Genomic DNA, 16368 nt, shown 5'->3' on the forward strand with positions numbered 1-16368 from the left:
ACTTTTACTTTTACTTTCACTTTGACGAGTCTGTAGGGTGCAGTTGACGTCTGAAGGAAAGGAGGCTCTTCTTGAGATTTATATTATTATCTCTTGTTTTTTGTCTTCATGTGAGACTATCGAAGCTGTTTTTAACTTAAAAAAGACACAACTTCGAAGAGAACTGTTGCTGCTCCATTCAGCGAGTAAATCACTACGTCGGTTACAGTAAGTACAGTACATTCAATCCCGACCTTCCCGACCTTCTCTTCATGAAATGATTTCATGAAAAACAGTTGACTGTTCGTGGGTGACTGCTGTTTGACATTCATTGGTATTTCGTTTCAAAGAAATGCAGGTCGAGAAGGAGAAAACAAAAGTGAAAGGTAAAATGTAAGTAAAGTAAAGTAAAATGTCAGTCAATGAAGTCGGGATGTGCGGCAGATTGGCGCCCTCTGCTGGCAGGATAGTTGCATACCCATTGCTGCTTAAACGTAACCAAACGTCCACAATGTGAAACGGGGATCAGGGGGGCAGGTGCCGCTGGGCCAAAGCATGTCAGGTTCGTTACAAGGTCAAAAAAGGTCAATCACAGCAGTAAAAGTCAACGCCATCAGCTGCAAAAAATTGGAAAGAAGAGGAGGCGAAAGGAGTCAAAGATATGTAGTAGGGCTGTGCAACGCAGCCCGTATTTGTTGAGGTCGGAAAAGTATTTTTTATAATTAATGAAATAAAATTTAAAAAATACAACTAATAATAATTACAATAATACATTAATAATAATTAGGAGTAAATTGACCGGCGTCTTTTTCATAAATCCACCAATGAACCTGTAACGAAAAACGCTAATAATAACAAGGGTATATTGTTCCTAGCTGCTATTTCATGTGTAAGCGAAAGAGGGCAGTCGTGTTCAGCATGGCGGTTAGAGCAAGCGTTTGGAGCAAAGGGATAGAATAAGACATTGAAGAAGTGGTGGGGAGTGTTGATGCCGTGACGACTGTAAGTTGCTGCTGTTGGCCAACCGAATACAGCCAATCTGACGTGTAGTTATTCAGCCGCCATTACAATATAATCGTGAACATGAGCCCCACCACACTTAACCCCACACTCGCCTTACTTACTTAACCGCTTTAAAGCGAATGAGAACGTTAGACTTGTCAACAGACTTAACGTTACCGAGCTAATGCTAACAGAACGAACAATAGCAACTGTCCCCGCCCACAACTGCTGAACACCGGTCACTGATTACATTGGCAGATCCCGGCATGCACTGCGGTCTCACGAAGAAACCACAGATATGGAAAGACGTAGAACGCTCACACCGGAAACAACACAGAGCGCGGTGTCGCCGCGCGCCGCCATCTTGTGTAGCACAACTCGGCAGCTCAGCGTGCGCACTCTATAGGCATATATAGGGAGCCCCGTGAAACCGAGTTTGCCTAGCCTATATTCTGACAAATTGGTTCTCAATTAAGTGCTGGAGGGCTGATGGTACTCATTCATGTTTTTATTATACCATCACTTACCTACTTCACAAAAAAACAGGCTTTCATTACACAATATGATATTCAAAGTTTGAACTTTGAATGATGATCAACTCACTGTCACTTTCATTATATGATATGAAGTGATGAGCCTTAATTTCTCAACAATTGTGTTAGAATATGGTTAAAAGTTAGTAAATAAGTTGCCTTTTTCTCTCTGGTGGAGACTGAACATAACAAGGTACAAGGTAGTGCTACACAAGATGGCGGACTCGCGGTGACAAAAACGTACGGATCATGACTTTTCTACGTAATGTAGTTCTGTGGAAGAAACGCAGCTTTCTGATATGATGTTTTAACTGTTCCCGAATATAAATATTTTTAAAAGTATTTGTTCGAATTAATTATTCATAAAAAAGTCATTATTCGTGCCGTATTCGGTTTCGGCTCCTGCCCCAAAAGGTAGGGAGCTACAGCATCACTGTATGTATACCACATTATGGAAGGGATATAGACTAACTGCTGTTCATTTGATTTCTTGACCGAGTTGTAATTGTGTAATTACTGATGGAAATCAAATGCAATTTAAGGGGAGCTTGTGAAATATTTTCTTATCAAGGGAGAAAATAAATATAAACCTACATGGACAAACAGTTAGCATTGCCAAAATACAGTGGTATGAAAAAGTTTGTACATTTTTAAGATTTTCCTTGATAAATCACTAGTTCAATAAATCACAGGAATTTCAGTTCAAGGGGAACTATTATGCTAATTTTCAGCCCTTTGTATTGTCTTGTGGACTCCTATAGAGCAGCTACACATGATAACCCGCACAGAAGGCTTTCTAGATCTTCCAGAATCTGCACCTATTCAGGTGTATCACCTGTATTAAAGCACTGAGATGTGTTTTTTTTTCTTGACATATATAGTATTTACAGTGCATCCGGAAAGTATTCACAGCGCTTCACTTTTTCTACATTTTGTCATGTTACAGCCTCATTCCAAACTGTATTAAATTAATCTCTTACCTCAAAATTCTACACAAAATACTCCATTATGACAATGTGAAAAAGGGTTTTTTTTTACATGTTTTGAATTTATTAAAAATAGAAAACAAAAAAATCACATTTACATAAGTATTCACAGCCTTTGCCATGAAGCTCAAAATTGACCTCAGGTGCATCTTTTTTCCACTGATCATCCTTGAGATCTTTCTACAGCTTAACTGGAGTCCACCTGCAGTAAATTCAGTTGATTGGACATGATTTGGAAATATAATAACTGTCTATATAAGGTCCCACAGTTGACTGTGCATGTCAGAGCACAAACACCAAGCATGAAGTCAAAAGAACTGTCTGTAGACCTGCGAGACAGGATTGTCTTGAGGCACAAATCTGGGGAAGGATACAGAAAAATTTCTGCTGCTTTGAAGGTCCCAATGAGCACAGTGGCCTCCATTATTCGTAAATGGAAGACGTTTGGAACCACCAGGACTCTTCCTAGAGCTGGCCGGCCTTCTAAACTGAGCGATCGGGGAAGAAGGGCCTTAGTCAGGGAGGTGACCAAGGCCCCGATGGTCACTCTGTCAGAGCTCCAGCGTTCCTCTGTGGAGAGAGGAGAGCCTTCCAGAAGGACAACCATCTCTGCAGCAATCCACCAATCAGGCCTGTATGGTAGAGTGGCCAGACGAAAGCCACTCCTTAGTAAAAGGAACATGGCAGCCCGTCTGGAATTTGCCAAAAAGCACCTGAATGACTCTCAGACCATGAGAAACAAAATTCTCTGGTCTGATGAGACAAAGATTGAACTCTTTGGTGTGAATTCCAGGCGCCATGTTTGGAGGAAACCAGGCACTGCTCATCACCAGGCCAATACCATCCCTACAGTGAAGCATGGTGGTGGCAGCATCATGCTGTGGGGATGTTTTTCAGCAGCAGGAACTGGCAGACTAGTCAGGATAGAAGGAAAAATGAATGCAGCAATATATAGAGATATCCTGGATGAAAACCTGCTCCAGAGCGCTCTTGACCTCAGTAGACTGGTCATGTACCTTGACCATATAGACAGTAGACATTAGCACACAGCCAAGATCTCAAAAGATTGGCTTCAGAACCACTCCGTGTCCTGGAGTGGCCCAGCCAGAGTCCAGACTTGAATCCGATGGAACATCTCTGGAGAGATCTGAAAATGGCTGTGCACAGACGTCTCCCATCCAACCTGATGGAGCTTGAGACTTATTGCAAAGAAGAATGGGCAAAACTGCCTAAAGATAGGTGTGCTAAACTTGTGGGATCATATTCAAAAAGACTTGAGGCTGTAATTGCTGCCAAAGGTGGATCAACAAAGTATTAAGCAAAGGCTGTGAATACTTATGTAAATGTGATTTTTTTGTTTTCTATTTTTAATAAATTCAAAACATGTAAAAAAAACTTTTTTCACATTGTCATAATGGAGTATTTTGTGTAGAATTTTGAGGTAAGAGATTAATTTAATTCAGTTTGGAATGAGGCTGTAACATGACAAAATGTAGAAAAAGTGAAGCGCTGTGAATACTTTCCGGATGCACTGTAGTAACTTGTTAGCATATCGACAGTACATGTGTTTCATTTGTCACTGGGAACAGGTAGCCATTAAAGGTACATTGCAATCATTAAAGGGATGTTAAAAGTCAAACAAAAGGTGGTGCAGCTGTACCTAATGTTATGGCCACTGGGCTCTGATGCTGTGCTTCCAGACGTGGGTGCACGATGCACAAACGGAACCACCTCCTCTTCCCGCTGCTCCTGCTGTGCGTGGACGTCTGCGTGGTGCGTGGCCTCCGCCTCCTGCAGCTCTCGATGCTCCTGCCCGGCTTCCCACTTGTCGCCCTGTGGGCAGAGGAGCTGACCAGGGCCAGCCTCCTGCTCGTCACCTCTGTTTCCTTTAGAGGAGACCTCTCGTGGGCAAGCAGCTTATTGGTGCTTTGCTTGCACCTCCCGATCTACGTCAGCCTTCTCTCTGGGATGGGGTGGTCCACCGAGGAGGAGGTGTGGGGATGTCACTCCTGGGAAAGGGTGAGTTCTCTTGTTGTGTCATTTTGGGGGCGGGGGCATACAATATGAGCAATACATTTCATGTATGAATTGTTACCAATGACATAGACAATCAAATGTCAGGTGTCTTCCCAGAGTGAGTATATATTACTTCATTCAACTTTTTACATTTGTATTACAGTCACTAATGTTAAAACCAGACTTCAAACATTGCCTGTACAGTTGTAAAGGTTTTAGGAGACCACAATTTGACCCTGGAACAGAACTTGAAGGTTACCCCTCTGGTGCTTGTATTTTTGCAGTTGTTGCAGGGCTACGTCGTGACGGCGGTGGCGTGGATCTATTGGAGTCAGTACGTGTCGCTCTGGACGTCCATGAGCGGAGAAGCAGAGAAGCCCAAAGAGGACATTGGGTCGTCTCTGAGGAGACTGATTGGATTCATGCGACCTTATCTCGGACGATTTGTTTTTGTGCTGTTCCTCGTACTGTTCTCCTCCTATGGTAAGTGGAGCAGTATGCTCGTTTATGTTTGCAGTACCTGAAAGCTGAATGGTGGTGAATTCCTCTCTGTATTATTTCAGTTCAAATGTTTTGTTTTTATTGAAAAGGTCCAGGGTGTTGCAGATGGATGGAACTATGATTTTACTGATTTTTTACTGAATAAAATCTTGATTATAATTTTTCAAGTAATTCAAGTGAGGAATCATTCTGCATTATTTATTTCATTTAGGGGCCATCCATAATTTTCAACATTTTCACGAGCGTACAAACCGTACTCTTTTGAGCAACCCCCCCCCCCCCCCCCCCCAAAAAAAAAGAGTACAATCCCAAATGAAAAATGTTGATAGGTCCATGACCAACTGACCCAATACAGCCAGGAAATTTGAACATATCCAATCCAATAGTGTTCTCTGGCTGTATTTTGGGACTCTGGTCAATCAGTCACTGCCCATCAACATTGTATTGAACATGAACAAGATAAAAAATTATATCAAATGCCTCTATATCGGATATATCGGACTCAGATATATCGGAAATTTGCTCACAACGGACAGATAAAAAAGAACCAATTTTTCTGTAATGCATTTCCAATAAAAATTCCTTGCATATATTGGATTTTTTATAACGGATTTCGCCTATTTCGGACAAAATCTCCAGTCCCGTTCCAATTTCCCTCGCATAGTATATCGGATGGCCGCATCGTGGCCTTTGATCCATCTTTGATCCATGTTCACAGCCAAAGCTGAAGATTATAACATCTTTGTATGAATTACAGACATGTACATGAGCATGTACAACGAAATAATTTTTTTTTTCTCAAATCTGTAGAAATGCCTTCTTGTTGCTATTAGCGAGGTTTAGAAACCAAACGATAAACGTAAGTGCAAACGATAATGACGTCACATGCTATTGAAATGTATGGCAACTTGCAGACTTGTCAATAGCCTGTGACGTCATTATCGTTTGCGTTTACGTTTATCGTTTGGTTTCTAAACCTCCCTAATAGCAACAAGAAGGCATTTCTACAGAGAGTTTTTTTTTTTCGTTGTACATGCTCATGTACATGTCTGTAATTCATACAAAGATGTTATAATCTTCAGCTTTGGCTGTGAACATGGATCAAAGAAAGTTCCCCCATGGCATTGTGCGTCCGTGTAATGAATGTGGCGGACATTTTCCGGTATACGCATATAACGGATTTCGCTTATATCGGACAAAACCAGTGGGAACAATTGAATCCGATATATCCGAGGTTTACTGTATTTTTCTTTCAAGAAAATACAAATGTATTACAAATTTGGTCTTTTGGTATTGTTCTTTCTATCAAATGATGCATGTAGAAAAGTCCTGATGCAACAACTGTTTTCCACAGGATTTTTTAATCAAGGGAATACTTCTTGTATACACACATGATTACTCAAGGAGCAGAAGAGTTGCCCCTGGTTTCCAAAAGCCTGAGGAGATAAAATCTTCATTGAAATGATGGACACAACCCTTGAACTCAACTCTATGCGAAGTATGCAATAAAGATGCCACAACTGTTTTGAAAAGGCTTAACAATCACACCTATAGTCTAGTCAGTGTATCACAGGAAGTGAAAATCACATTGATTGTTACTGCACTGTCCACAAAGTCAAATTCACCACCACAGAGTCATTCAGAAAATGGCAATCACAGCCAGGTCCATGCCCAAATATAGAAAATAAACACAGAGCTGGCGAATAGATTCAGGATGGTCGGTTTAGTTTTGATCTTCTCCATTTTCGCAACGGCACTTCGGAACAAATCCGCCCTGCTCGATTCCTTCGATTTGGAACCTTTCCAAGCCGCCTGGCCAGCCGCGACAGCGTCCTTCCGCTTTCTTTCCGAACGCACAAAGCAGTAAACATTGATGTATTGTTCGTATGCATTGCTCGGTGAGCGATGAATGGCAGCAATTCTCTTTTTGATGAACGAAAATAGGTAATCGAAATCACCGGGGTCAGCCATTGTCTGATTGTTGTGTTGGAATGCGAAGCACGCAGAGCTACGTGGAGTACCGCGTGGACTGGTACGCTCTCGCACGAGCATGCGACGACAGGGGACCAGTCTATTCGCGCTAAAATTTGACTGCGTCCTGCGGTTCGAACATACAGACATCGACATTTTCTGGTTTTCAAAAAAGCGTACGTTGATGTCTTAACCCCCTCCCCCCTCGTACGGTTTGTACGCTCGTGAAAATGTTGAAAATTATGGATGGCCCCTTAGTAAATGTCATAAAAGTTTTTTTTTTAAATGTGACTACAGTAAAGTCTCGTTATATCGATATCGGTTATAACGAATTACTGCTTATTACGATACTATTTTCATTTCCCGGCAAATTTCTAGTCTTTTATGATATAATTAGTTCCGTTAGTACGATACACGGTTATTATGATAATCCAGTTACTACGATGCCCTTTTCATCTCCCGCCAGCCAATTTGGTCTGCTTATATCGATACAAAAGCAGCTTAAATCAATCTTTGCTTAAGGATTTCAATACCAAAAAAGAACACGGCGAACGGCTGCTTCCAGTCAACTTTATTTTTCACACTTCCACCACCAGAGCACAGCACACACACCGATTCCCGCACTTCCTGGTTCACAGGTCATGCTCAACCCGCCCCACATAGCTGGCCAAACACATGCCTGCAACAGAAGAACCAACTGACATAGCATACACACCTATTCCAACGAAGACACAAGCGTACAAATACATGTATTTAATTGTGTTGTATTCAGATATCTTTTTATCGCTTGCAATAATCACTGTTTTTTATATGTACATGCTGGCGTTTGTGGCATGTGTTTGGCCAGCTATGTGGGGCGGGTTGAGCATGACCTGTGAACCAGGAAGTGCGGGAATCGGTGTGTGTGCTGCGCTCTGGTGGTGGAAGTGTGAAAAATAAAGTTGACTGGAAGCAGCCGTTCGCCGTGTTCTTTTTTGGTATTGAAATCCTTAAGCAAAGATTGATTTAAGCTTCTATACTATAGAACAATGTCGAGTGCATTATTGCCCACTTTTAATGCAGTTTGGCGCAGGATCGGATATATGGATAGTCCGGTTATATCGGTATTTTTTCCGACTCCCGAGAATATCGATATAACGAGACTTTACTGTATTTAAAAAAAACTAATTTAAAAGGTGATGAGTTATTGTCTTCTTATGGTTTTAATGAAATAAAACTTTTTTTTTAACAATGAAGAATACCATATTGTTATAAAGGTGGTCTTTCTGGCATGAAATGAGGAAAAGTGTCTAACGGGATGTCATGTGTTTGCAGGTGAGATGGCGATCCCACTGTACACGGGCCGTGTGACCGACTGGATCACAAACCAAGAGGCACCGGAAGCTTTCCACGAGGCCGTCAAAATCATGGCAACAATGACTGCCACCAGGTGAACTACAAGAAGCCGACCAATGCAAAGCTCTGGTTTTGCATGGATGAGCATTATATTCACGCATGTTCCACCAGCGCGGTGCTGGAGTTTATGGGCGACCTGGTGTACATCTCCACCATGCGGTGTATCCACACAGCGGTGCAGGACAGTGTCTTCCAAGCGGTGCTGAAACAGGACATGGCCTTCTTTGACGCCACAACCACAGGTCAGCTGTGGAATCCGATGACAAAGAGATATAAGATGTATCACCCAGGTATCGCTGTTGCCGTTCCAGGTGAGCTGGTGTCCCGCATCACCAAGGACACGGACGACATGAGCGAGGCGCTGAGTGAGAAGCTGAGCCTGGTCATGTGGTACACGTCGCGCTTCCTCTTCCTCCTGTATTTCATGATGACACAGTCGTGGAAGCTGTCACTGCTCTCCTGCATGGGGCTGCCCATCATCTGGGTCATACCCGAGTTCATTGGGCGCTTCAGTCAAGTAAACGCCGTGCCAATACCAATTGATGCTGTGTCATGATGCTCCTTCATGACACAAAAAGACGTATCAATCTACGACATCTTCTCCCATCTTTAGACGCTGTCCGCGAAGGTCCAAGAGTCGGTGGCTAAGGCCAACCAGGTGGCGACAGAAACCTTCTCCTGCATCAAGACAGTGAAGAGTTTTGCCAACGAGGACGGAGAGACGGAGCGCTACAGGGAGGCCATGGAGGACATTTACGGCCTACATAAAATACAGGCTGCAGTTTATGGAATTACGACATCGGCCAATAGCGTGAGTGGAATACCATCATTTGGATCTGCATATCGGGGGTGTCCACAGCCGGCAGCATTGGAAAAATGCCGTTGACAAAAAAACTAAATATTTTAAATATTTATCAAAGGAAAAAAAGTTGTAATCTAATGAGAAAACCTGATTTTCTGTGAATAATGAATAAAGACAACCTATTAAGTCGTAATATTATGAGAGTAATATTTATCATTTTTTATCACAATTTTACGAGAATAAAGTCATAATATTAAAATAATATTTACAACAAAAAGTGAATATTCCTGTCACTCACTTTGTAACGCTTAATGCTGAGTACATTTTACTGCATCCCATAAAATTCACTCAAAATACGTGAATTGATCTTAAATGACGCGGTGTTTTTGAACGCAACTCCTCATTGCCCATAATAAAACAGTTCAAGCTTATTCAAATAATCTGCTAAAGGAACCATCCATGCAGTCATTTTCTATGCCGCTTATCCTCTCTAGTGTTTCATGGGTATGCTGGAGCCTATCCCAGCTGACTTCAGGCCAGAATGAAATAAACCAGTGTTCGGTAAATTGATTTTCAGACATGTGTGCCATCTTTTGACTTGATTTACATTTTCAAATGGGCATATTTCACACATAGTGTGACATGGTGATTAATCATGATTAATTCATTTGCATTAATGAATAATTTGACAGCCCTAAAAAAACGTTTTTTAAAACTAGTAAAATTATGTGAAAACACAAAAAAAGTTGCGGAAAATGTTATGTTACAAGAATAAAGTCCAAATTTTATGAAAATACTGTCATAATATTAAGAGAGGAAATTTACAAAGCTTATTGAAGAAGAAAATTGAAATATTTAGCAAAAAAAAAAACAACTAAAAAAGTTCATACTACTATGCTTTTTCACCAATCCCACAAAGCTGAAATATCATTTTTTGCTCAAAATATATGTAATTTCTGAGCTTATGTGTACTAAATATCAACATGGCCCTTTGCATGCATCCTTTCATTTTTCAGTATGGGTGGAAAAAGGCTATGGCTATGTACTGGAAAACAAACCCCACAGTTGATTTTCCTTCATCCATTCATTTTCCCCAGTTGAGCACATTAGCCATGAAAGTGTGCATTCTGTACTACGGGGGGATGCTCGTGACGAGGGGGGCAGTCAGCAGCGGAACGTTGGTCTCGTTTGTCCTCTACGAGCTGCAGTTTGCTTCTGCTGTGGAGGTGAGCTGCAACCTGGATACGCTTGTTGCCATGTCTTCCCATGTTGGATCTTTTTCAGGCCTTCATGCATTCTTACCCAGAGGTGAGGAAGGCTGTCGGCGCCTCCGAGAAGATCTTTGAGTATCTAGATCGGAAACCTCGAATACCCCCGGAGGGAACTTTGGCCCCAGCGAACCTGGAGGGACACGTCCAGTTCAAGAATGTTACTTTTGCCTACTCTCAGAGCACTGATGACGACAGCCTGGTCCTCAAGGTTAGCCTACGCCATTAGCATCATCATTAGCGTCATTGTATATCAGTGGTTCCTAAGTGCGGCTTCGGGGGGCCATTTGCAGACCGCAGGTTGTTTTTTCTTGGCCCGTGGAAAAATTCTAAAAATGCAATGAAACAAGAAAACTATACAAAAATAACAAAAACAAGAGAAAAATAAATTAACATAAATTGATATTTGAATCGCTGCAAGCTGCACGACGGTCAAGTGGTTAGCGCGCAGACCTCACAGCAAGGAGACCAGGGTTCAGTTCCACCCTCGGCCATCTCTGTGTGGAGTTTGCCTGTTCTCCCCGTGCATGCGTGGCTTTTCTCCGGGTACTCCGGTTTCCTCCCACATTCCAAAAACATGCTAGGTTAATTGGCCACTCCAAATTGTCCATAGGTATGAATGTGAGTGTGAATGGTTGTTTGTCTATATGTGCCCTGGGATTGGCTGGCCACCAGTCCAGGGTGGACCCCGCCTCTCGCCCCAAGACAGCTGGGATAGGCTCCAGCATACCTGCGAACCTCGTGAGGATAAGCGGTAGATAATGAATGATATTTGAATCATTACTGACCGTTTGGTGTAGCAGCTGTTTTAGGACAGGGGTGTCCAAAGTGCAGCTCAGGGGCCTTTTGTGACCTGACGCGTATTGTAGAAATAAAATTAAATTATGAGAAAAATTGAGCATTTATTTAGCCTTTTTACAAAGATAAATATAAATAAAGTACAAATGAAAATGATTGAAAAAAATATACAAAATGATCAGTGGCGCTTTCTAAAAATACAGCGAAACAACAGAAGTACAAAAAAAACATCAGCAAAAATGGGTAAATCTGAAATGTTGATATTAATAACACAAATAATAATAACAGATTTTGTCACATAAAACACAAAGCTGAGATGTTTTATATCCAACATCTGTTGATTTTTCAGTATGTGGTCCTTGGTGGAAAAGGTTCGGTCATCCCCGCCTGCCATCCTAATCGCATCCCCTTTCTTCTCTTCTTCCACCAGAATGTTTCCCTGGAAATAAAACCCGGACGCATCACGGCACTTGTGGGTCTCAACAGATCAGGGAAGTCCACCTGCGTCAAACTGCTGGAGAGGTTTTACCAAGCCCAAAGCGGGGAGATCCTGTTGGATGGGTTGCCGTTGCAGAGTTATCAAGACATTTATCTTCGGCAGAAGGTGGCTGGCTTTGGAATTGAAAAACCCAACAGGGATCTGAGAGAACATGGTCTGACGGCCTCTTTCTCACTCGCCACGGTTGTCGTAAGATCGCCGTGGTGAGCCAGGAATGTCTGCTGTTCGCTCGCCCCGTGTGGGAGAACATCAAGTATGGCTGCGATGCCAGCGACGAGGACATGTACCGAGCCGCCCGCCTCGCCAGCGCCCACAGCTTCATCACGGCGCTGTCAAAGGGATACGACACAGGTGCATACCAGAGGCTCGGAAGTCGATGAGTTGACACTTGAATGAGCAACAATAACCTGCTGTTGGTTAGATGCCGGCGAGAAAGGAGCACAGTTATCCGGAGGGCAGAGGCAACGTATCGCCATCGCCAGAGCCTTGATCCGACGACCCAAGATCCTGATATTGGACAACGCCACCAGCGACTTGGACACGGAGAATGAACATCAGGTTTGATGTATTTAGGACCTGGGAAATCTGGTTTTTTGAGCAATTCGATTTCAAGCTTACTAATCAGACTTACTAATAGGTTTTCAAAGTGCGGTCTGGGGGCCATCTTTTGTGGCCCTTTCACAGGCAAAGAAAGTCACAAAAAAAAAATCACAGTATATACCTGTATATGTATAGCCCGAGTACAACAACAGTCCAATCAGAAGGCATTAACAAACTAGATGATGCAATGCGGAAGTGAAACAATTTGAAAAGGTACTTTACATGTGATTAGCAACCACTTGAGTACTCCATCTACTTTGTGTACTGTCTGTTAGCAAAGCATACTGGACTGGAGCCTAGTCCAGTATGCTTTGAGTAAAAGGTGGATACACCATGGACAAAATTGTGTCATTGATAGGGAGGTAGTGATCATCTAATATTATTTCAATTAAAAAAACAAAATCAGTTGACTGTTTTCTCAGTTTAGAACCATCCATTGCCCCTAATTAGTTGGGGCAAGTAGCACAGCAACATTTTACAGATACAACTCGGATCATAAGGCGCATTGTTTGATTAAAGGAAAATGAAAGACATTTAAGTGCGCATTTTATTGTGGAAAATACAGTAAATAATTGTTTGTGTAGCATTATAGAGTGTATACACAGGGAAGGTGCAAATGACAAGCTCACAGAGTCTGGAGTTGCTAGTAGCCATTTCCCACCGCGATCAGTCTACACTGGTAGTTTCAGAGAAAACGTGTTATGAGCATATTCCACGTTACCGATGTTGTAGAAAACCTAACCCTAAAATGCTAAAGCGATTTACCTTGGAGAGACGTCTCGAAGTAACCTCTTTTCTCGAGAAACTTCGGACTGTCCGGTCTCTACACCCGGAGCGGATTCGGTATCCAACCCAACACGGCTGTATGTTAAAAGCGGACATTTAAAGAGATAAATCACCGTTTATTATCAACTCCTATAAAGTTGGGTTCAGCAGCTATCCGGAATTCCTCGTGAGCACTTGGTAGTGTGACCAACCACAGCGGAGTGGGCGTGGCCTGGAGGCGGGCCATGGGTGGAATAAATTAGCACAAAACGCAAAGAAATACATCTGGAATAGATGCAGATTCTGGAAGATCTATGAAGCTTTCTGTGGTGGTTATTGTGTGTTGCTGTCCACGACTCAATACAAACGGACGAAAAAGGAGCATAACAAATATTCCCCATATTTCACTAAAATTACAATATATTTACTAAAAACAAATATTATATATATTATAATATATAATATTAAATACTTACTAAAATTACATTATTTTTCCTCATAATATTACAAGTTTCTTGTAAATATGTGATTTTTTTCTTTTGACTTATTTTGACTTATTCCTGTAAAATGACAGCTGTTTATTTTCTAACTTCATTCATTCATTCATTCATTCATTTTCTACCGCTTTTTCCTCACGAGGGTCGCAGGGGTGCTGGAGCCTATCCCAGCTGTCTTCGGGCGAGAGGCGGGGTACACCCTGGACTGGTCGCCAGCCAATCACAGGGCACATATAGACAAACAACCATTCACACTCACATTCATACCTATGGACAATTTGGAGTGGCCAATTTATTTTCTAACTTTCTTCTTGTACATTTTCTTCTCATAATTTTGTTTTTCTGCAAACTAATTTTCCAAAAATTACAACTTTATTTTTTGTTTTGTGTGTCACGCATAATGGATATAAAAACATTTTTCTTTACTATTTCAACTTAAAAGCAAAATGACTTTATTGTAAAATTACGAATTTTCCATTTTTGATGGTTTCTTTTGTTAGATTATATGTTTAAAATGTACTGCGGGCCAATAAAAAACAGGCAGAGGCAGCACATTGGACCCCCGGCTACAGCGTTTGTAGATGCTACAATAATAATACAATCCAATAGTAATATTCAAGCAAACCGAGCTGTGTTTTCTAATGCAGGACTTGTCGTGATTGCACCCAACAGGTCCACCAGGCTTTGCTGAGCCAAGGCAAGGAGTGCTCCGTGCTGCTCATCTCCAACAAGATGAGTGTCGCCAAGAAGGCCGACCACATTGTCGTCCTCCACAACGGGATGGTGGAGGCGGAGGGTTGCCATGACGAGCTGCTGAAAAGAGGTGGCCGTTACGCTGAACTGGTGACAAAGGAGGGGCACTGAGATTGTGGACATAAGGAGGCAGTGCCTTAAAGCCCATGTTCCCATAGTGAGGTACGTGTACCCCCAGGGGGGTACACCAATTGTCATACGGAGTATGTGACTAAAAATGAAAAACAAATTATCGCCCAACATTCACAATTACAAGTGAACGCCTCATGGTGCAAGGAGAAGGCAGCATTGAAGTTGTTTGTTGCTCTTTGTGCATCACATGGCCAAATAAGAACATTTGATGATTATTTTGTCTAGTAAGAACGTCAGATGTCTGAAGGGGTATGTGACTGCAATGCGTTTAGGAACTACTGCCTTAAAGGGTGTCATATAGACTCTATGACCATTTTTAGCTGCACTGTACCTGCCTGGCTCCATCTTATCTCTAGCATACCTGCCGTTGAGCCACCTTGTGTTCCTACAGCGGCGTTCTAAGTTGACTTTTAAATTACAGCTCATACCTAAATGAACACCTTGCATTGTCCCCAAAACACACTAAGGACATGAAAAAATACAGTCACAAAAAGATGAAATACAAAACGGAACAAAACTAATAAAGGCGATAGTTATCACTGTCCTTTCATCGGCAGATCACATGTCAATGATATCATCTTTCTCCTTCGTGATGGTCCAGTGTCGGTCCGTGTTTATTCACTTTCCCAGATTTATAAAGCTGGTGGCTTTCCTTTCCTTTTCTTTTCCTTGCACCTGGCGAGGAAGAGGGAGGGGAATGTTGTCCGTCCTTCGTGTTGCTGCGCAGGACTACATATTCTTCTGCTGTGCTGACATAACTACAATAATCCCTCCTTTACTGCGATTAATTGGTTCCACACCTGACCGTGATATGTGAATTTCCACGTAGTACGACTCCTTATTTGGAAATGGAATATTTTTGTTAGAAGAAAAGATCTTGGCAGCACGGTGGTCGAGTGGTTAGCGCACAGACCTCACAGCTAGGAGACCAGGGTTCAATTCCACCCTCGGCCATCTCTGTGTGGAGTTTGCATGTTCTCCCCGTGCATGCGTGGGTTTTCTCCGGGTACTCCGGTTTCCTCCCACATTCCAAAAACATGTTAGGTTAATTGGCCATTCCAAATTGTCCATAGGTATGAATGTGAGTGTGAATGGTTGTTTGTCTATATGTGCCCTGTGATTGGCTGGCCACCAGTGCAGGGTGTACCCCGCCTCTCGCCCCTAGACAGCTGGGATAGGCTCCAGCACCCCCGCGACCCTCTTGAGGAAAAAGCGGTAGAAAATTAATGAATGAAAAGACCTTCTAAATATGTTTTGGAACATATTAGTGCCCTCTAGATATGAAATAACTGCCATAGTGACCTTTACACTCATATTGCCTAATATAGTAATCATAAGAGAAAGTAAGGCTCATGTGGGTTGCTGTAAATGTGTTCTGGTGGAGGGCGGACAGGAAATGACATTGAGGTTTGTGATTGAGTTTTAGCTTGGCTTGGGTTACGGCCATGGTACTATTTGTAAGTACGGCCTCAAACCAGGGGTAAGTAGAGCAGGGCTCCGACTGTGCAGTGGGAAACCAGCATTAATTGTTAGAGCAGTAGCCTTTTGTTTTTTCTTTTTACAATTTTCGATGTGCATCTTGAAGCCATTTGTACCATGAGCCCTCATAATTGCAGGGAGAAAATTGGTGAGATTGTTGCATTGTCTTATATTGCTAAATTGTTCACAAATAAATTTTGATATGTTTTTGCCCCACATTTTTGTGCTGTTTTTTCTGATTAAAGCGGTATCGCTATGTCAATACTCCACCTGTATTTACAGTACCTGGTATCGGATGTGCTGCAGTATCGCCAAATTAGCAGGTGGCTAACATCAAACGTTACAGGAGTTACAGGCTGGCGTTTCTGGGCGTGATGCTTTGTGATGTTGAC

The 16368-nt window shown here is 42.3% G+C and overlaps 1 protein-coding gene across 1 annotated transcript; it reads left to right on the forward strand.

The window, feature by feature from the left end:
- Positions 1-48: 48 nt before the first annotated feature.
- Positions 49-16143, forward strand: tap1 (transporter 1, ATP-binding cassette, sub-family B (MDR/TAP)). Its single transcript, XM_078790666.1, has 13 exons — positions 49-207; positions 4201-4519; positions 4801-4999; positions 8303-8417; positions 8495-8625; positions 8695-8900; positions 8997-9194; positions 10283-10411; positions 10470-10664; positions 11682-11855; positions 11945-12101; positions 12172-12308; positions 14285-16143. The coding sequence occupies exons 2-13, from the start codon at positions 4214-4216 to the stop codon at positions 14474-14476; spliced, it is 2139 nt and encodes a 712-aa protein (XP_078646792.1). The 5' UTR covers positions 49-207; positions 4201-4213; the 3' UTR covers positions 14477-16143.
- Positions 16144-16368: the final 225 nt, after the last annotated feature.

The sequence above is a fragment of the Doryrhamphus excisus genome, linkage group LG5 (genome assembly GCF_037039965.1).
Source record: "Doryrhamphus excisus strain RoL-2023G ecotype Guam linkage group LG5, RoL_Dexc_Guam_v1.1, whole genome shotgun sequence".
NCBI lineage: Eukaryota > Metazoa > Chordata > Actinopteri > Syngnathiformes > Syngnathidae > Doryrhamphus > Doryrhamphus excisus.

Coding starts and splice junctions, on each gene's coding strand:
- tap1 (XM_078790666.1), top strand. CDS start 4,214: ATGCACAAACGGAACCACCTCCTCTTCCCGCTGCTCCTGCTGTGCGTG. Junction 4,520..4,800: donor GATGTCACTCCTGGGAAAGG/GTGAGTTCTCTT, acceptor GTATTTTTGCAG/TTGTTGCAGGGCTACGTCGT. Junction 9,195..10,282: donor TTACGACATCGGCCAATAGC/GTGAGTGGAATA, acceptor CATTTTCCCCAG/TTGAGCACATTAGCCATGAA.